This window comes from Rhagoletis pomonella, unplaced genomic scaffold, assembly GCF_013731165.1.
Source record: "Rhagoletis pomonella isolate Grant_MI unplaced genomic scaffold, Rhpom_1.0 Rhpom_scaffold_00019, whole genome shotgun sequence".
In the NCBI taxonomy this organism is placed as follows: Eukaryota; Metazoa; Arthropoda; class Insecta; order Diptera; family Tephritidae; genus Rhagoletis; species Rhagoletis pomonella.
Genome location: NW_023458573.1, coordinates 548,982 through 570,115, shown reverse-complemented (window position 1 = coordinate 570,115; position 21,134 = coordinate 548,982). Strand labels below are relative to the sequence as shown.

General features: G+C 34.3%; 1 protein-coding gene across 2 annotated transcripts; it reads right to left on the bottom strand.

The window, feature by feature from the left end:
• Window positions 1-187: 187 nt before the first annotated feature.
• LOC118749560 lies at window positions 188-16,794 on the bottom strand. 2 transcript variants are annotated; one of them, XM_036484362.1, is made up of 7 exons: window positions 15,019-16,781; window positions 14,853-14,924; window positions 14,732-14,788; window positions 14,288-14,466; window positions 14,064-14,214; window positions 602-735; window positions 188-541 (listed from the first exon to the last, which is right to left on the bottom strand). In XM_036484362.1, exons 2-6 carry the CDS (start codon window positions 14,908-14,910, stop codon window positions 659-661), a joined length of 522 nt encoding a protein of 173 aa, XP_036340255.1. In that variant the 5' UTR covers window positions 14,911-14,924; window positions 15,019-16,781; the 3' UTR covers window positions 188-541; window positions 602-658. The 2 variants fall into 2 exon arrangements, with proteins under 2 accessions (XP_036340255.1, XP_036340256.1); XM_036484363.1 differs by lacking the exons at window positions 188-541; window positions 602-735 and having other exon boundaries at window positions 13,960-14,214; window positions 14,853-16,794.
• Between the last annotated feature and the right edge of the window lie 4,340 nt (window positions 16,795-21,134).

Below are 21,134 nucleotides of genomic sequence, written 5' to 3'. Positions count from 1 at the left end.
TTGGACTTTCCGAATGGACCACCTAAGACGCAGCCGCGGTCAACATTCAAATGAAATTATCTTCAAAAAGTAAATGTCATGGACCAATCTAACGTTTCGAATAAAGAACCGATGAGATTTTGCAAATTTTATGCGTTTTTTTTAAAAAAAAAGTTATCAAGCTCTTAAAAAATCACCCGTTATTTTAATGTGCGTGCCGTCCACACACATAATAACGCCAGGGAATTGCGTTCTCCTGTAAAACCACATTTTGGCTCGTTTATTCTCCTCCTCCGTCATTGACAATTTAATCCATACTGGGCGTTCCAAGATGTTTAAAGTTTTTGTCAATGTTTTTGAGAACGTTGATTGCGCCAACCCCACATCAAAATCTTTCCCAACACCGTGTTGGTAGCTTCCTTCAGCGAAAAACCTCAAAACTGCCATCAATCTACTTACAGGAGTCACCGATGATGATTTTACATTTCGCCCAAGCTCTTCCTCCATAATTGTTAAAACGCTTTTAAATGCGTCTTTGTTGAGGCGGAAATTTTTTACAAATCTTTAAACATTTAAACGATTATTTTATATGTGTATCAGTGAAATCAATTATAAAACTTACATTTTGTCATTTAAGCTAAATGGATCAGAACTGTCTCGTAGCAATCTCCTTTGTATATTAATGCAATAGTTGACTGCAGCATGTTCTTCCTCCTGAGACAAAAGTGCACCGGCCACTGAATCCATTCTGTTTTACTTAATTAAGGAAAAGCTTTTTCAAATACGATTAAACAATCTTTTTTAATTTCACTGTTCACTTGCGATTATATTTATTTTGATTTGTTTCTGTCAAAGCAGCTGATTAAGAACTTCGAATTTCACTATTTTAGTTGGCAACGCCGTTGATAGTTACGATCGGATTACAGCATACCAATTTTCGAATTTTCGGAACGGAGCTACGAATTCGTAACTACGAACTTTCGGATTACAGCATAGGGGTGAATGTCTTCATCATTGTCTATGGAAAATCAGACACAATGGCGAAAACAATTGTCTTTGTGTGAATGTATTTGTGCAAAAGTGTGAATGTATTACTATTGTATTGGCAAAACCCAGTAGAACTTGGGAGCATCGTACGATTGCTCGGTGAGTATACGAATACTCCCCATTGCTCCCTATGCTTCTTTATATAAGCATGTCATTTTGTATACTCCCTTTAACATTGGATGTCCTAGGAGGGGGAGTAATCCCTTTTACCTCCTAAACGAGCAATCGGGGAGCACACACAGAATTATCATCCCACAAACCTTGTAATGGAGCAATACGGGAGTACTCCCATAGTTACCTCCCAGAAACATCCCAAAAAGACAACAAGGGAGCGCACATAGAAAACATCCCATATTCCTCCCGAACGAGCAATAAGGGAGTGCTCCCATTAGACGCATCCCGAAAGCCTCCTATAGGAGTAATAGAGCAATGATAAGAAACATTTTAAATTAGCCAAAAAGATTTTGCTATTTATTAAATTTTTTATTTAACTTTTTAATCACGTGCATTTGTGCAATTTTACAAGATCGTAACAGATAAAAGTACGAGATCAGATAAATCATAAATGATACGTCTTACATAATTGCTTAATCTATATATTAATACGCTAACATAAATTTTGTCTCCGTTCGTTTGGCGATTCTACCGAACCGATTTCAAAACCGAACAACACCGTTGGTAAGGCATTTTTCCGTAGATGAGCAGAGTTTTTATGATTTCACAATTGGTTGAAAATTACGGCCACAACCGTTGCTTAAACATTTTCGAATTGTGAATAGATGTTGCTGCAACATGTTCAATTTGGCATGTTTCGCCTGTTGTTTCACTACACATTTGAAATTAAGCTTTGAAATAAAGATAAATATAAAGATGGAGAAATAAATGAGAACGATGAAGTGAAAAAAGCGGCAGTAAATTGTCAAATTCAAGGGGAATAATGCACATGGAAATGGTTCTCAGCGGTTTAGCGGTTTGAGAATAAAAACAAAAACAAAGATGCCTAGAGGTACAGGCAAAAATGAAGATCAAAGCAAATTTAAACATTTTAAGTTAAATGTGAAGAGGAATATGCAAAAATAAAGATAAATATGAAGAAAAGGATGAGGTTGAATATCGATATTGTTATCGATATAAAACCCGATATTTCTATCGATATAATAATCGACATTGCTATCGATAAAATAATCGATGTTGTTATCGATACTGTTATTGATTAAATAACAGCTATTGTAATCGATATAATAATCAATATAATAATCTATATTGTTATCGATGCAATAATGGATATTGTTATCGGTATAATAATCGACTAAATAGTTGATTTATATTATTATCGATATGTACAATAATCGATACTGATGATTGTTATATTTAACGATGAATTATTAGATTTTGCAATCGTTGTATTTTTCTATATGTTTATGGATATTGTTATCGGTATTTTTATCGCCACAGTTATCAACAGGGTTATCCATATAATAATCGGAACATGGAATGTGATCACATTAAATGACATCACATCACATTATATCACATGATATGAAGAGACATCACATGATATTACATCACATAATATGATATCACATCACACGATATTACGTGAAATGACATCATATGAAATGACATCACATTATATGGCATGACATCACATGACTTGGCATCACATGATATGTCATCGTATGATATGACATGGCATTACATGTCGTGGCATCACATGATATGACATCATATGACATGACATCAGAGGATATGACAACACATGACATGACATCCTATTACATCACATAAAATCACGTCACATCTTATCACGTCATCGCACCTCATCTCATCTACGTGAATAGAAAAAGAAAAGGATATAAGCAAAGATGTGAAAGATAAAAACAAAGATGAAGACCAAGGTAAAGTTGCCGATTTCAAAACCAAAAAACACCGTTGGAAAGGTAATTTTCTGTAGATGAGGAGAGTTTTTATAGTTTCGAAATTGGTTGAAAATCGTCGTTTAAAAATTTCCATATTTGTATATGGTTGTTTTTGCAACCTGTTCAATTTAAGCTGTTTCGCATTTTGTTTTACTTCGTATTTGAAATTAAACTTTGAAATAAAGATAAATATGAAGATGAAGAAACAAGTGATAACGATGAAGACAAAAAAAAGGTAAAAGTGAAGACAAAGACGAAAATTGCGATAAAGGCGAAAATGGAGACAATGAGAAATACATAAGAATTAGGTTAAAATATAGGAATCGAAATAAAATCAGCCATAAAGGTTACTGAACTTTATCGAATCATCGAAGTTTATAATTATCGAAATTTATCCATGCTTATTAAGTTATCGCAACGTATCGAATTATTCAAACTGATCAATGTTTACTGAGTTGTCGAAATTTATAGACACAGAAACATAGTTGTCCAAATTTACGGATAGTTATCGAGCTATAAAAACGTGTGAGATTAACGAAATTTGGCAATTTAAAGAAATGTATCAAGTTATCGATATTTATTGAATTATCATTATTTATAGACTTAACAAAATATATCGAGGAGTCGTAATGCATGGAGTTCTTTCAACTTACAGAGTTATCGATAATTATTGATCTACTGAAATTGGTTGGTTCAACAAAGCAAAGTTTATGGAATTTTCAAAATATATCGATTTATCGAAATTTCAAGGTTATATAAGCTTATCGATTTATCACTGCTTATCGAATTTAATCGTCTTAACAGAGTGTAACAAGTTATCAAAATGTTTAGATAGTCTTCGAAAAATGTGGAGATGTCAAAAGTAAAAATTTATAAAGTTATCCAAAGTTTTTACATTTTTGAGTTATCGAAATTTATCGAGCCATCGAATTTCACAGTTATCGAAATTGGTCGAGTTAACGAATTTTGTTGAGTTATCGAATTTTAGTGTTCTTGAAATTCATCGAACTATCGATATGTATTAAATCATCGAAATTTATCGATAAACTTGAGTGTATCGGGCCAATTCCAAGTCCTGCCGAAGTCCTCCAAAGACCTTCTCAGATAAAAAAAAAAGTTACGTTTTAGCAGAAGATTTTCCGGTTAGTTAATTTGTATCGCTACGTGTTAAGTTAGACAACCTCTTCAAGGCTTCTAAAACTAGAAAAACTGTCGAATTTCGACAGTAACTGGAACTCTAGTTTAAAATTATATTGCAGAGAAATCGTATGAAAGTAAAACATAATAACAACAAAACGGTAAGATATGATTTGAATTATATGCACCTATATGCACATATAAGTATATACTCGTATATGATTTCCTGGGTGTCAAGGATGCTTGCCTGTTCAGGAATCCACCAAGCGGGGAAATTGTGAAGGTGACTTTGCTTATCTGACATCTTGGTCACCCATGCGATGTTTAAACCCGGGGGTCACACTTAAATGCAAACACTAATTTGCGCAATCTGAAAAGTATTTACCGGTATATTTATAAGTAATACAATACTTAATATATTTAAACAAAAGTTGAGGTACATACCAACGGACTTTTATTAAAATCTGTGTCCTATCCAAATTAGATTATTGTGTCCTCCTTATGCGTCTATAAGAAATATTTTCTGTTGGTTTTTTTTCTATGATAACTTTTTCCGAAAACACAAAATTTATTTTTAACGAGGTTAGCATTGCTCTCCTATCAATCAAAAAAAATACTCTTGGATTTTTCGCTTAGGAGACATCACTTTTTAATCCTAAACAAGTAATAACGGAGTACAAAACCGACAAATCTCGCTTATTACTCCCAAATTATGCCCCAGGGAGCATTCTTTAATTGCTCGCTTAAGAGATCTCTCATTACGCTCCTAAGCGAGCAATACAGGAGGACAAAAGCGACAAATCTCGGCCGGTTTTGTCCTCCTGTATTGCTCGCTTAGGAGCGTAATGAGAGATCTCCAAAGCGAGCAATTAAAGAATGCTCCCTGAGGCATGATTTGGGAGCAATAAACGAGATTTGTCGGTTTTGTACTCCGTTATTACTCGTTTAGGAGCAAAAAGTTATGTCTCCTAAGCGAGAAATCCAAGAGTATTCTTTTTGATTGATAGGAGAGCAATACGCACCTCGTTCAAAAGAAATTTTGTGTTTTCGAAAAATTTATCATAGAAAAAAAACCAACAGAAAATATTTCTGATAGACGCATAAGGAGGACACAATAATTTAATTTGGATAGCACACAGATTTTAATAAAAGTCCGTTGGTATGTACTTCAACTTTTGTTTAAATATATTAAGTATTGTATTACTTATAAATATACCGTTAAATACTTTTCAGATTGCGCAAATTAGTGTCAGCATTTAAGTGTGACCCCCGGGTTTAAACACCGCATGGGTGACAAAGATGTCAGATAAGCAAAGCCACCTTCACAAATTCCCCGCTTGGTGGATTCCTTAACAGTCAAGCATCCTTGACACCCAGGAAATCATATACGAGTACATACTTATATGTGCATATAGGTGCATATAATTCAAATCTTATCTTACCGTTTTGTTATTATTATGTTTTACTTTCATATGATTTCTCTGCAATATAATTCTAAAATTAAGCAATTATGTAAGACGTATCATTTATGTTTTATCTGATCGCGTACTTATAACTGTTAAGATCTTGTAATATTGCACAAATGCACGTGATTAAAAAGTTAAATAAACAAGTAATTTTTAGCAAAAAAAAAACCGACTTCAACTCTCATATAAAAAAAAAAATATATATATATATATCTCATGATCCACTAATCGGATCTTAACTTTCGGGATTCCTTTAATGGGAGCACTCCTTTATTGCTCGTTCGGGAGGAATATGGGATGTTTTCTATGTGCACTCCCTTGTTGTCTTTTTAGGAGGTAACTATGGGAGTACTCCCGTAATGCTCCATTAGGAGGTTAGTGGGATGATAATTCTGTGTGTGCTCCCCGATTGCTCGTTTAGGAGGTAGAAGGGATTACTCCCCCTCCTAGGACATCCAATGTTAAAGGGAGTATACAAAACTACATGCTTAAACACAGAAGCATAGGGAGCAATGGGGAGTATTCGTATACTTCCAACGGAGTACTCACCGAGCAATCGTATGATGCTCCCAAGTTCTACTGGGATGTAAACGCCGGGTAATGGAAGTACCCACTAGAACTTGAAGGGAGATCTCCCAATGTGAGGAATAAAAGAGTACTCCCTTTGACCTGATTTCGGAGCAATACGAGAGATTTGTCGGTTTTGACCTCGTTTATAACTCCTTTAGGAGTCAAATAGGATATCTCCTAAGTGAGCAACAAAAGAATACTTCCAGAGACATGATTTCGGAACAATAAGCAATATTTGTTGATTTTGTACTCCTTTATTACTCGCTTAGGAGCTAAAAGGGAGATCTCCCAAGTGAGCAATAAGAGAATACTCCGTGAGGCATGATTTCGGAGCAATAACTGAGATTTGTCGGTTTTGTACTCCGTTATTACTCGCTTAGGAGCAAAAAGCGATGTCTCCTAAGCGCGCAATCCAGGAGTATTCCTTTTGATCGATAGGGGAGCTATACGCACCTCGTTCAAAACCATTTCGTGTTTTTGGAAAAACGTATTATGAAGAAAACAAGACAGATATGTAACTTATACACACATATGTACATACATAATTGTTATTGAAAAATAAAAATGAGGAAATAATAAAATAAATTGGGCAGCCCACATTGAGGTCCATCGGTATTTATGACAAAATTTGTTTATACTTTTTAATTATTTCATTATTTAACCGAAACTGCTTTTCAGATGGCGGTGTCAGCGCTTAAAATGATCGAGTTCTTACGTTTCTTACCCTGTTCAGTCCAGAACTTTTATTGGGTTCGAAATCCATTAGCCATTAAGAGCCTTTGTCATTAAGTCTGAGTCTCTGTCTGAGTATGCAAATACCTTCAAGTATTAGTTTTAGTTTCGTCTGGCATGATATTTATCAAAATAAACGGCATTTGACAAATCGCCTAGGTCTGTATGTGGTAATCAGAATTCTCTGATACCTGCTCTTTGATGCGCTTCGTTTCTGTGGACTCCCAGGTGAATACCAATCCCAAACATACCTTCATCGTACCGTTTTAAGTTTATAATCTTTAGCTTTCATAAATTTTTCTGTACTATTATTTAGTAAGCATTATTTTGCATGTTCTACCTGTTTATTATTGTAAGGTTTTATATTAATACGCGCATGCGATAAAAAATTAAATAGATGGATTGCGTAAATAGCAAAATCTTTTTAGCCTATGTAATGGATCGTTAAGGAGCAATTAGGGAGTACCCTCCTACTACTCCATGAGGAGGAATTTGGGAGTATATAAACCTTCTTTTATTACTCGTAAAGGAGGTTTGCGGGATGTTTCTTATGGGAGTACTCCCGTATTGCTCGTTTGGAAGGAATGTGGGATGTTTTTCTTTGTGCACTCCCTTTTTGCCTTTTTGGGAGGTTATTCTGTGAGTACTCCCGTATTGCTCCCTTAGGAGCTTTGTGGGATGCTATTTATGTGTGTGCCCAAAAATAGCCCAGAAATCATCCCCGTACTCAACAAAATGGGTAATAGAGAGCGAAAATTGGAACGTATTGGATCGTAAGTGACTTCTTCTTCCTGCCCGAAACAGCCCGGACTTTTTGTCCGGGTAAAAATGGATAAAGTGTCAAAGTGCATATCAGCTGTTTTGTGTTTACATGTTGCCTGCATTTACTTGGTGCCTTTAAGGAATTGTGAATGGCCTGTTGATGTATTTTCAACCTTTAATACTTAAAATCATGATTCAATAATACAAGGTTGTGTAATTTGTGACAGCTAAAATTTGACACTCCTTTATCTAGATTTGTATTTTAGAAGTAGAGAAAGGGGAAGAATGTGATCGCCTTTTGCGAAAACGGTTATAGAAAGGTACTGCAAAAAGTACGCAAAATATACAATTAGAAGTAAAATTTGTAGTATTTATTCTATGCGAATTTGCAATATATTTGGTGCTTTAATGGAAATACTAAACAATACATAAATATGTGCATTTTTGATTTAAGTTATTCATCATTTCCTGGAACCGACCGTTCAGCTATGCAACAACGAAAACTGCAGATCAATAGAACGTTTTATGCTCATTTCAACCATGCCAATGTTAAAGTTCAGTTTTTAGATTTTTTAAATATTAATATCTTTCGAACTGTAGGTATAACCGATAAAAAAAACTACCACCATAAAGATAATTAATTTGTCTTTCAGCTGATGTACATAACTTATAGCTTCTTTTATTTTTAAACCAAAACCACTAAAAAACGAACAACTGTTATTTTTTCATGAAATAATCTTAAAAAAAAAAGAAATTTATATTATTTAGAAAGTTCAAGTTATTATCTTTAATTCGATACTACATATTTTATCATGATGTACTTTTGGGTTTCAACAATTTAGTGATAATAAAAAATACAAATAAACAAAGCAAATAAACCTCTTTTATCTTCGTTATTTTTTGCCTGCGCCAAATAAATTTGGTATCGTTGTAATCAGCGTAAAAAGTTCAACCAATCGGCATTTTTGGCTATTTTATAGCTAAACGGTCACTATTCTACACTTATTCTAGAAAATTACGCAAACGAAGGTGATGCCAATGAATATTTAGTATGAAGAATTTTTGGTTTTACTACTAATATCACTAGAAACTGTAGAGTAAGCAACATTCTGCACAAGTAAAGGAGCCGATTTTATGTGTGGGAGCGAGAAAACTGTTTTATTACAAAACCTTTCTATTATTGAATCATGACTTAAAATCAAATTTGTGAAACAAAAATTAAATTTCCAAGAGTTTACATTTAAGTGACAAAAACAAAAACAACGCGAATCAGCTGTTTCTCAAATTCTGGACACGAAATGTGGTTTATTGCGTTCCCGTACTTCTGGATTATGTTCCATTTTTGAGAGCAAACTTTTCGCTTATTCTCTAATTACTGGATCCGCTCCGGATTGTTAGGGAAAGAACCTAATGCAATCAATAGATTCAAGGCGAATTTATACAAGGTGGTGTTGTCCAATCAGCTGATTTCTTCTTCTTTCCTTCGCCTTACATATATTTTGTTTTTGCTTTTACTGATTTGACAGCATGCCCCTGAATAGCAACAACAAAATACATGTAAACTTTGAGGCGAATTGAGATTTGACATTTTGCCCCTGATACAAAATACATATGGTTGTTATTTGTTGTATTCTTGCTACCACCTTGTATAAATTCGCCTTGAATAGATCCTTACGAATTCGCCGCGATTTGGTACGATTCTCCTCGTGCAATATAACCATGAACCAAAAATACAAGATCACGCCTTCTTCTTAGTAGCCCGTTATAATCGCATTTAGGAAAAAAGTTGGGCGACTTTGACATTAGCCGTTTGTTTACATTTGTTCGTTGTTTACAATTTGGTGGTGGCTTTTTACTGCAATTTTCTTAATTTTCGCTTGTGACAACGTGTGCACACATAAGGTAAAGAATAATTTAATACAACGACATGATTTATAGAAGAATTTGCATAATAAAAATGATTATTCATGCGTTCAACAATTACGCGATTTTTTTGTTCTCTTCGTTGTTTACTTCTTACAACAAAGATGGCGTCGAGATTTCAACAGCTAGAAAATAACTTTTTTCTTTCTTTCGGGAAGGCGTGATCTTGTGTCTTTCGTTCATGCAATATAACCAAGGCACTAAGTAAAGCGCTGGTTATACTTACATACATTGCAAGTGCAGGGCATAGAGAAGCAGCGCATGTGAAGTAGTGGTGTAATTATCAGTGTTGCCAACTTTTCATTTTCAAAAAGCACCAAAAACTTGGATAAAAAGCGTTTTATCAAACTAAAAGCACCAAATTTTTTTTAATCAAAGGATGCTTTTTTCATAACAGTTTGTATTTAACAAAAACAAAAAAATTAAAAATATTTACAAGGATGCATACATAAATTAATAAATAAAACTTTTTCGCTCATAACGATTGGAAAAGCCACATGCTATAATGACTCATGCTTACGACGTAATACCGAAGTACTGCACATTAAAACTAAAATTAAAATTAAAAAAATATATCTCAAGAAAGAAAAATCGAATCCCAACAAACGAAAATCATGCCCTAAGTAGAAATGAGCAAAAAAAATTATGTTTTCATTATATAACCTCAAATATCGCAAAACACGTGTTCTTCGTAATCTGGGGGTAGAATATCTAAAAATTCTAGTACTAGAGCAATTGTGCGGCCAGATTTGGATTCAGCACCAAGAAACGATGTGTTTTACTCAGGTGGTACAAAAATAAAAATTTTTACAAATAATTAGAAAAGAACAAAAGAAATACTTAACTTACACGCATATCTACTAGCATTTTCAAGGCGAATAGAATTGAACAAGGTGGGTTTGCAAGTTCAGCCTTTTATCAATCATGGTTGTATTTAAATGCATTTCAATTTGTAGATTTTTTAAATTCAGTGCTGCCACAGCTTTGAATATTTAAAAATTATTTCAGGTCTTAACTATATCGGAGTAACTTGAGTTCAAAAAAAGCACTAAAAAAGGCAATAGGCACTAATAATTTTTTTATGCGTTTTAATTTTCAAAAAGCACTAAATCTAGTGCTTAAAGCACCAAGTTGGCAACTATGGTAATTATACACGGCATAGAGCGCATAATTTCCCAGAATCAGCTGTTCAGTGTAATCAGTTAGACTGTTCCACCAGTACTCCAGCATTTAGTTAGAAAAACATAACTGAAGAATGCTTATTTATAGCTTAAATGAAGTCGACGCTAAAGTTAGTTGCTGCTTTTTGTCATAATTTTCAATGAAATGGCGGCAACTAACTTTATAATTGACTTTGTTTCGAATATAAATATGCCCCAGTGTATGTACAAGAACGACTTCTCAGTAATTCCTGTAAATCTGATGGGTACTGGAACAGACTAATGAGGGCAATGAGAGTGGCATCTCTCTTTGAAAATGTCACATAGCGAAAAATCAAAATTCTCCAGACTTAGCTGTCATGCCCTGTCATGCGCTGCGTAGGATAATCGCTTGTATACAAAGCTCATTAAGCAGACTCGATATGTGGCAGTACTCATGTTATGCGCTGCAGCACAATGCAAGTATAACCAGCGCTTAACGTACGCAATTTTGTTTGCTAAATGCATTTATTTAAGTTGAAAGAAGGCAAATTCCTTTGTTCGGCATTTCTTCTTACTCGCTTTCTATCTTCCAAGGCGAATTCATATATTCTTATCACGAATTCATAAATTCATGTGGTAGCAAGAGTATAAAAACTTAAAATTACCTTATCACGTTTATGCGTAGCCCAATTCACGAAATCATTTCACGAATCTGAGTAAAAACTCAGTGCACAAAATCCATTTCGCGTATAATTGAAATCATGAAATAGTGTTCATGCACTCAGTTTATACTCAAACGCATGCAATGATTTCATGAATTGGCCTACGCGTAATGGTTGTAAATGGCAGAATGAATTACAACGCACACATTATTCTGACATAACGCAAGCCTTAAACGTTGCGACCGTTGGTTCAGATCGATCCGCAATCAAGTCGGACGTTTTGCCCACAAACATTGCAATTTTGCGAGCAGTCTCATTTTTACAATTTCATACTTTCGGCTTACATTTATAAAATTCAACGAAAGCACGTATGTATATACATATTTCGGCTGAGTTTTCCATTATGAGTTATTTAGGGCCACTTGCAGAACAGCAGGTTATCTATTTAACTCGAAGTTTACCGGCTAAGTTGATAAATTGGCTTGCACAATCTATGATTAGGAGTAAAATTAGAGTTAAATCGTTAAATATTTAGCCCAGAAATTTTCGAAGGTTAAGTTTCTAACTCTACAGTAACAAGAATAAAAAAAAAAATTGAGATTTCAAAAATGTTTAATGTAAAAAATATTTCTGAACCCAGTAGAACTTGGGAGCATCGTACGATTGCTCGGTGAGTACTCCCTTGGGAGCATACGAATACTCCCCATCGCTCCCTATGCTTCTGTGTATAAGCATGTAATTTTGTATACTCCCTTTAACATTGTATGTCCTAGGAGGGGGAGTAATCCCTTTTACCTCCTAAACGAGCGATCGGGGAGCACACACAGAAATATCATCCCACAAACCTCCTAAGAGAGCAATACGGGAGTACTCCCATAAAATCCTCCCCTATACCTCCCAAAAAGACAACAAGGGAGTGCACATAGAAAACATCCCACATTCCTCCCGAATGATCAATAAGGGAGTGCTCCGAAAGCCTCCTGTACGAGTAATAAAAGAGCTTTTCATTGCCTCACATATAAGCTAAAAGATTTTGCTATTTACGCAATCGATATATTTAATTTTTTATTTAATCTCATGCATGTATACAATATTAAAAGATCTTAACAGATACCTATAAGTACGAGATCAGACAAAACATACATAAGTAATACTTATTACATTTTTGATTAATATTGGAATTCTAATGCGGGAAAATACATTCAAAGTAAAACAGAATAACAATAAAACGGTGAGATAACTACATGATTTCCTTGCGTCAGGGATGCTTGGTGTTCAGGAGTAGGAGTGTATAAAACTTTCTTGTTTTAGCCACGATCAATGTGATGGTTACTTAGCCCATCTGATAGCTATGTCCCCCAGTAAAAGCTCTGGACCGGCATTATATGAACGTTAAAACCAGGTGGTCATACGTAAATGCTGACACTAACAACAACAACAACATTAATCTATTTAAACAGAAGTTGCAATACATACCGATGGACCTTCATTTAACTGTGTGCTATCGTCATTCAATTATTGCCTCCTCCTTATATTGTTTCTATATTAAATATTTTCTGTAGTTTTCCTTATGATAAATTTTTCCAATAATACGCAATTTCTTTTGAACGAGGTGCCTATAGCTCCCCTATCAATCAAAAGGAATACTCCAGGATTACTCTCATAGGAGACATCGCTTTTTGCTCCTAAGCGAGTAATAACGGAGTACAAAACCGACAAATTTCAGTTATCGCTCCGTAATCATGCCTCAGGGAGTATTCTTTTATTGCTCACTTGGGAGATCTCCCGTTTGGCTCCTAAACGAGAAATAAAGAAGTACAAAATCGACAAAAATCGTTTATTGCTCCAAAATCATGGCACTGGGAGTATTCTTTTGTTGCTCACTTAGAAGATCTTCGATTTGACTCCTAAGCGAGTTATAAAGGAGGTCAGAACCAACAAATCGCCCCTATTGCTCCGAAATCAGGCCGAAAGGAGTACTCTTTTATTTCTCACATTGGGAGATCTCCCTTCAAGTTCTAGTGGGAATTGATATGTATATATGTACACACATACATATGTACTTATGTACATACCCTGAAGGAAATGTCGATAGTAAAACTGTACTGATTTAGTATTGACTTTGTCACCAGTACTACTGGCCAATTATACCCCAGGCAATGCTCTCTGCTGTAGACATTTAACATGTGCTAGTCATTGAGAATCCACCAGTGACGTTAGAACTATTAATTAGGTGGTTCTTATGGAACCACATGGAGACATTGGAACTAGTAATTCAGTACTACATGTTAATAATTGAGCGTCTACAATTTTGGAACTTTTTATTAGATTTCCTACTACTGACTATGTAGTTCTTATGGGATCATATGGAGACGTTGGAACCAGAGATTCAGTAGTACATTTTGATAACTGTAGTCAACACTTTTGGAACTTTTTGGAAGATTTCCATAATACTAATATTGCGGCGGGTACAAAATGTATTTAACAAAGTGTGATCGAAATGTACTATAATATCAAGTTCTTTGAATCGTTTGTTTATTTTATACAAAGAGTCAATCACACCTTCTTTAATACACCTTTTAAGGGTATAAGTCCAAACAGGTCCATTTATTTGGGTAAAATTAGATGCTTTATTTCAGAAACAAACGTAAAATTATTTTCATTTAAGTTAAAAAGGGCACAAGTTGTGCGTAACAGTCTTTAAACCCTCGGTTAACAAGTTACCTATTATAGCCGTAAACACATTGCCGTAATCCCGCAAACGCTTTTTGCCGAAAGATCCGTCGACATTGAAATTCATAATTATACCGTGGCCAAATACCTGATGTAGATTGCGTTCAGCGTTACCACCGAGAAGTAACTTGATTTGCCGTATCTATCATATATAAAGCGGAAAAGTAAAATTTTTTATTCACTTCGTTTCACGGTAAAATAAAATACATACTTACATATGGATCTGCTTGCGTAGCTAAAATAGTGTCAAATTCTTTCAATTTTTCCTCGGTATTAATTGGAAAAATGCCCATTATATTTGAGCAAACTGCATTTTGGGCAACTATGCGATCCAATAAAACTTTGTGTTCCGCCAAAATATCAAGTAAAGTATTATATTGCTTTTGAGCAGCATCTGTGAAAATATACGTACACTAATAAGATACATGCATACAGTTTCTCACAAAATTTCATCAGGGGCTCAAACTAAAACCAACAGCCAAAGTTTTGAAGAAAAACCTTTTTCAAAGCTTCTGGCTCTTAATGCTGGAATTTTCAAAACATCTGCATTCTGATTCGAAAACATCTGCGAAAAGCATGAAGCACTATGGACTCGCCACTTTGACATGGTTTATTATCTTCAATTCCCGTGCAGGCTTAACACCAATTTTTTAACAAACCTTTACATAAGTCAAATTTTTTTGATAGTTCTTCACAGCTGTGACATTTTTGATTAACTTGAAAAATAAGAAAATACTTATGTTATCAGTATAGTATATAATGCTTAACTATAAAAATTACCTGGTTGGGGGAAATACTTCAGTGTTCCTTTGGAAAGTTGGGCATTATGGCTCGACATTTTTCTGAAGGCAGCTGTGTAGAATTGGAATTATTACAAAATTGCTATCATAAGGTAAGCATAGAAATTTGTACTGAACATCTTTCTTTAAAAATCTTTCTTTTTCACCTAAACGTAGATTTGTTTTGAAAATACGTAATTCACAAGAATTGAGAGGCTGTTGGAAAAAATTCTCGCCGTCCTTCAACGTAGATATCACATTCTTTTACTATTGCTTCAATTTTTACAGGAATATCTGCTTTAACAGAAAAAATATTATTAGGTTCTTTGCAAGAAATTAAGCAATCATTGACAAAAGCTTTTACAATAGCACCTCCTTTGTACTTAAAGTTTTCTTTTTTAGTTTCAACATCGAGTTGTTCTTTCTGCACAATTTGTTGATGAATCGACGATGGTTTTCGAACATGTCTTTTTAAAATTTGAAGTTTATTTTCAAAATCGTATGCCGAAAAAGACGTGAGAGGTCCATACGTTTCTGCGCTAGAAGCTATGTGCAATAGATTGTGTACATTAAAAGAGACACTGTCTGGGCCGAATACAACAGGGAAATTTTGAACAAATAATTTAAGTATTTCATTAGCTGTATTTACATTATTGTAAATATGTCGTGAATTACTCAGTAGTCTATAGGCGCAATGTAACAGCAAAAATTCATAGAAAATGTCTTTGTGCACGTTATTGTGAAGTACAACAACTCCTGTATAGGCGAGGAACTGACGAAATTCAGTGGCCTTCCAGTTATGTATTGCATCAAATGATCTAGGTTTCCGTGGGAACTCCTTGGGGAAAAATTTTCTTAATTTCACTAGTTCAGAAGATATTTTGGATATATTTGCTTTTGGAGTCGTCTCTTCTGTTCTATTCTTAATGATTCGAATAAGCATTTTTCTTGTAACTCCAAGATCGATAAGGTGCCTGCTGTCTAAAGGAGTTTGCGTTACCATATTAAATCCTATTTCTTCAAGGGGAGTTTTTTCATCTTTGAATTTGTGGCTGTGGTGATTTGGATATTTTCTTAAAGAAAAGTCTGCGTCGGAAATTAAAGTGCCACTAAAAGTACTATATGTTAGCACATGGCCAACTTTCTTCGATACTTGTGTGCACTTAGTGCAACCATGCGATGCAGTATGTCCTGGGACACCACAAACAAAAGCTTTAGCCGGCGTGTCGCATAATAAACAGCGGAACAGAATATTAATTTTCTTATCACTCAAAATCAATCCATCTTTTAGCGCAAGCACTTCCTCAATAAAATCTTTTAAGAAGTCTTTAACACAACACGGTTTGGTATCGCCTACATATATTCCTACAGGAAAAGGTTTCACTTTCTCTTTTAAATTAACTATTTTCAAAAGAATTGTCCACAACTGGATTCGCGAAATTTTAAATAATGGAATTCCGTCAATATTTATATCCAGTTCAATTTCTTCATATTTTTTTAAAACGTCTCCAACTTTTCTTAGCTGAGTTTCAATTCCTACGTGACAATAACTTCCTGGGAAAACTTTTCTGATTGAAACTTGATGCTTTTTGCCCAACAATGCTGCTGCCGAAAGTGGAACCTCCAGGCCTTCCTCCTGTAATATAGCCAGCAGCTTCTCCAAACAATTTCTGGAAGGACCTGTTTCAACATACCACTTCTTTAACTTTTCGCGCAAACTATATTGTGGAGTAGACAAATCTTCAAAAGACTGCACAAAATCTTCAACAGGCTCCGCAAAATCTTCAACAGTCTCCACACAACCTCTAAAGTAAGAAATTTCGCTAATAATTGTTGCCTCTTTTTCGTTGTTTCTATTTCTATACAAAATTGATTGCTTTTTCACTAGTCGTTTGTAATTTCTTTTGCTCATGATATAATTATTTAAAATTATACGCTTATTTACTTTTTAAATTCAATTTTCTTCGCCTTTTTATCAAAAACTAAAAACTTGCCCTGCGGCCACGTGTATTTTCAACAAAACAAATTGACACAATAAGAAAATCAGCTTTTGCAGCTGTCAAAAATGTCTCTACCTATCAAAGGCAAAGTAAAAAGTATAGACATTTCGTTGACAATGTCACCCAAAATAGTTGACTGAAGTGGTGACTCGCAGACACTTGACTCCAAGCTTCCTTCAGGGTATGCACATATTCATTTTCCGCCTTCAACTCTGAGGTTTTGGCCAGTCTTGCGTGAAAAATATATGCCATTAAAATGCACCAAACGTATGCAGTGCCAAATTGAACCAACGGTCGCTACGTTTATAGCTTTTTTTAAGAAACACCGGGGCGAAATTTTCAACTGCTCTTGTAACACCATGATTCAATAATACAAGGTTGCATAAATATTGACATTTGTGTCAATCGACTGCCTTGTAAGGTTGCATTTGAGAAGGAAAGAGAAAGCGGGTAACCATTTTATTCCCTTTTGTGAAAAGGTAGTAGGAAAAGTAGTAAGTAAAGTAATTAAATATATGAAGCGGATTCCACTGATCTACACAATAGACAATGAATTAACTTTTTTATGGTATAATAAACATGCCATATAGATATTAAAATCAAATAAATGAATATTCACATAAAATTCTGACAAAAGAAAAAGAAAAATTCTAAAGAAAAATCGTATCGACAAATATTCCCAAATATTCAAAATAAACCATGGTTGCATTGAAATTCCAGTATATATTAAACAAAATTAATGGAATTCAAACAAATCCTTTATTCAAAGGGACTATATGAAGAAATATACAAATAGTAATGATGTAATGATATAATGCATATAAATTAATCTATTAAAATTATATTTGTTGCATTTAAAAATTACATGTTAAATATCTTGAATCGAATTATATTTGTTTTTTTTACAAATCTCAACTTGTTAATAATGTTTTCTACTATTTTTTCCAATCAGTCTTGCTAATCATAATATTGGTTACATTTAAAAGTTACATCTTCAATATCGTAATTGAATTATATTTGGTTTTTTAAAAATTTAAATTTGTTAGTAATGTTTTCTACTATTTTTTCCAATCAGTCTTGCTAATCATTATATTGGTTACATTGAAAAGTTAGATCTTGAGTATCCTAATTTAATTACATTTCGTTTTTTAATTAAAATTTAATTTTAATGTTTTGTACTTTTTTGGGTGTTCTATAGACGAACCGTTAGTACACTAGACTTTTTCCACTTATTAAAACCTACCAATATATCGCACACCGTCTTCAAAAGAGTCACAACTCAAAATTTGTAATTTTTGAAATTATGCACAGAGCTTCTATTTAACTTTCAGCAAAAGCTGCAGAAATTTTTTTTATTATTTGTAAAAAAAAAAACCTAAGGTAAAGTCGCCCTTGTCCATGTGATTACCATGTGCTAAAAAATAGTTTTTCGCATTTTCTTACAAACGTATTATTTGAGTTGTTACTCTTTTGAACACGGTGTGCGATATTGTAAAGGCCTTGCGCTAAAAGTGGGCTGCGCTACGATGATGTTGAGCTTGCGGTAAGGGAAAAGTTGTGCCTGCGATCAGATTAGAATCCTGGAAGTATATAAAAATCGCTGCACCAGCGAATGTAGAGGGACACGCAAATGATCCGGACCTTCACAAGAAAATATCTTTATTAATATTTGCACTTTCACTTTTATGGGATGGTATACATACTTGTAAATATGCAAAGGCTGCAACAGGGTGCAACAGGGAGAATCCCTGCACCAGCGAATGTGGACGGACACACAGATGATCCGGACCTGCACAAGAAAATATCTTTATTAATATTTGCACTTTCACTTTTATGGTGTGGTATTCTTACTTGTAAATATACAAAACTTTACTTGTTGTAAAACTCTAGTTCTTTAATACGAATTGTGCATAACTCTGAGACTCAGCAAAGAAATACATAATGTAAATTATTGTTTTAATTTAAAATATTTTCATTATTTTAGATTTTTTTGGCATACTTGAATTTGCGCAATAAGAAAATGAATTTCCACAAAACAATCGATGAAAATATGGGCAGTGTTGCCTGTTGAACTTTTTGTACGAACACAATATTTCTGCTTGTATTTTAGTAGTAGTAGTAGTTTCTATAAATCAAACAAGTAATTTTTAGCAAAAAAAAACCGACTTCCACTCTCATATAAAAAAAATATATATATATATATCTCATGATCCACTGATCGGATCCTCACCAGATTAGTATGGGACCACCTCTGAGACACTACCTTTCCGATGCAAAAAGAATTATCGAAATCGGTTGACGTGGTCCAAAGTTATGCGGTAACATACATAAAAAAAAAAAATAAATATTCCGACGAACTGATAACCTCCTCCTTTTTTGGAAGTCGGTTAAAAAGAAAGCAACACAGGCTAAGGCAAAATGCGGGAGCGAGACAACTGCCAGGTTACCCAACCTTGTGTTATTGAATCATGTTGTAACACTACCATATATGAGTTCGCCATGCTATCATCCTCACATATCGCACACCTACACTGAGGAAAAAAAATATTAAAATCAAATAGAAACGTAATTGATCTTACTATAAACGTCAACGAAAGTACTGTATATTGGTAAATATTCAATTTAATTACGCGCATATTAAAATGACCGCGTTCGTTCTGAAAAATCATCCGTGAAGTGTATAATCAAGACAAAAACTAAAAAAAAATGTTTTAATTTGCGTGTTCCCGGTAGTGGAATTCGAACCCTGACTATCTCTGGGGGGCTACTCTGTAATGCGCTGCGAAAGAGAAATGCGATGCGATAGACAAATATGTCGTAAGAAATACGCTGTGGCGATTGCCTATCGCATCGCATTTCCCTTTCGCATCGCATTACACAGTAGCCCCCTGGATATCAACAAATTGTGGCAAGCATCTTTGGGCACTCAGGTACACCCAGACACAGTGTTGCCATTGTGCGACTAAAGGGGCAATTAGACCATTTTTACGAGCCAATACCCTTTGACCCGATTTTTTGAAAATTTTGATTTTTTTACCCTTTTCCAAAATTATGTGCGTTTTTTTGCCCCTTCTTACCGATTTTTTAGGAAATGTTAACAGAGCCATGCTACTAAAAAAATAGTTTCTACTGTAAGCACGAAAAAATTAATCACTTAATACTTTTAAAGACCGAGTTGCAGATTTCTGTGTATGTTTGCAAATCTGTTTTGTGCAAAGCTTGTCCCGCTATTTTCTTTTTAAATTCAACATCAAAACGTTCTAGCAGCGCAAAGACTTTATAATACATGTAAATTTAATTTTGACTTTGGTTTTCAGATTTATTCTTTTACTAGCAAAGGAAAGCATAAATAATATGGTGACCCTTTTTTTCGTGAATGACCCCTTTTTCGTGACTTTCTGAAAATTCTAACGGCAACACTGCCCAGACATATAAATTTGCTTTCAAATGTTGAATACACAGTATATACAGTAATAAACCTTTTTCAGTACTCCTCGGGGGTAAAATCTGATCACGGTTGATAATGAGAAGGAGCATGAATTCTGCCGATTCAGAGTTGCATACAAATTTACTGTGGTATGAAAGGGAGCAACCACCGTACTATGACAGGTAATTTTGTAAACAAACACTTTTCTTATAATTATAAGAGATAACTGCTATTATTTTTTTGCAATATTCCGATATCCAGCGTGTAGCCAGAGGCAGTGGGATGTGAGCCTCACTAAAATCTACTCATCATGTTGGAGCAGCTCCGGGTAATGGACCATTGAATGTGCTGGCTGAACTTATGACCACCATAACATTCGGAGTCTACAAGCAAATGCGTGTCCTGAGTTTATACGGTAGTCATTCATAGCAATTACTATTGTAAGTGTGTATGATTCATTTTTATGACATTCTATACTTTGATGTTGATTATCTCTGAGGAGCTCCGGGTAATTGTCGCTCAAGCTTGGGTGTGCTTAATGAGCTCTCTGGGCGGATGCGCTGGCAGGCTTTAGAGTCTCTATAACTATTCCAAGCTTGTTTTGTTTTGAAATAAAGACTTAAATATGGTCGGAAATTTAGAATTTTCCATGATAAATTCACAAAATTCACGTTTTTCATAAAAATATAATCTTACAATGGATATTTTATTGATTTTAAACTTATATTTAGGAAAACTCCATTCAGTGCTATAATTACGATTTAAGTTTCCAGTTTAAAGAAACAGAGGCAATAATTATGTACTTTACTATCGACATTATTCTTAATTAAACATTGATATTATATTTAATCTACAT

Coding starts and splice junctions, on each gene's coding strand:
- LOC118749560 (XM_036484362.1), bottom strand. CDS start 14,910: ATGTCGAGCCATAATGCCCAACTTTCCAAAGGAACACTGAAGTATTTC. Junction 14,789..14,852: donor GAAGTATTTCCCCCAACCAG/GTAATTTTTATA, acceptor TTATTTTTCAAG/TTAATCAAAAATGTCACAGC. Junction 14,467..14,731: donor AAAATTTGACTTATGTAAAG/GTTTGTTAAAAA, acceptor ATATTTTCACAG/ATGCTGCTCAAAAGCAATAT.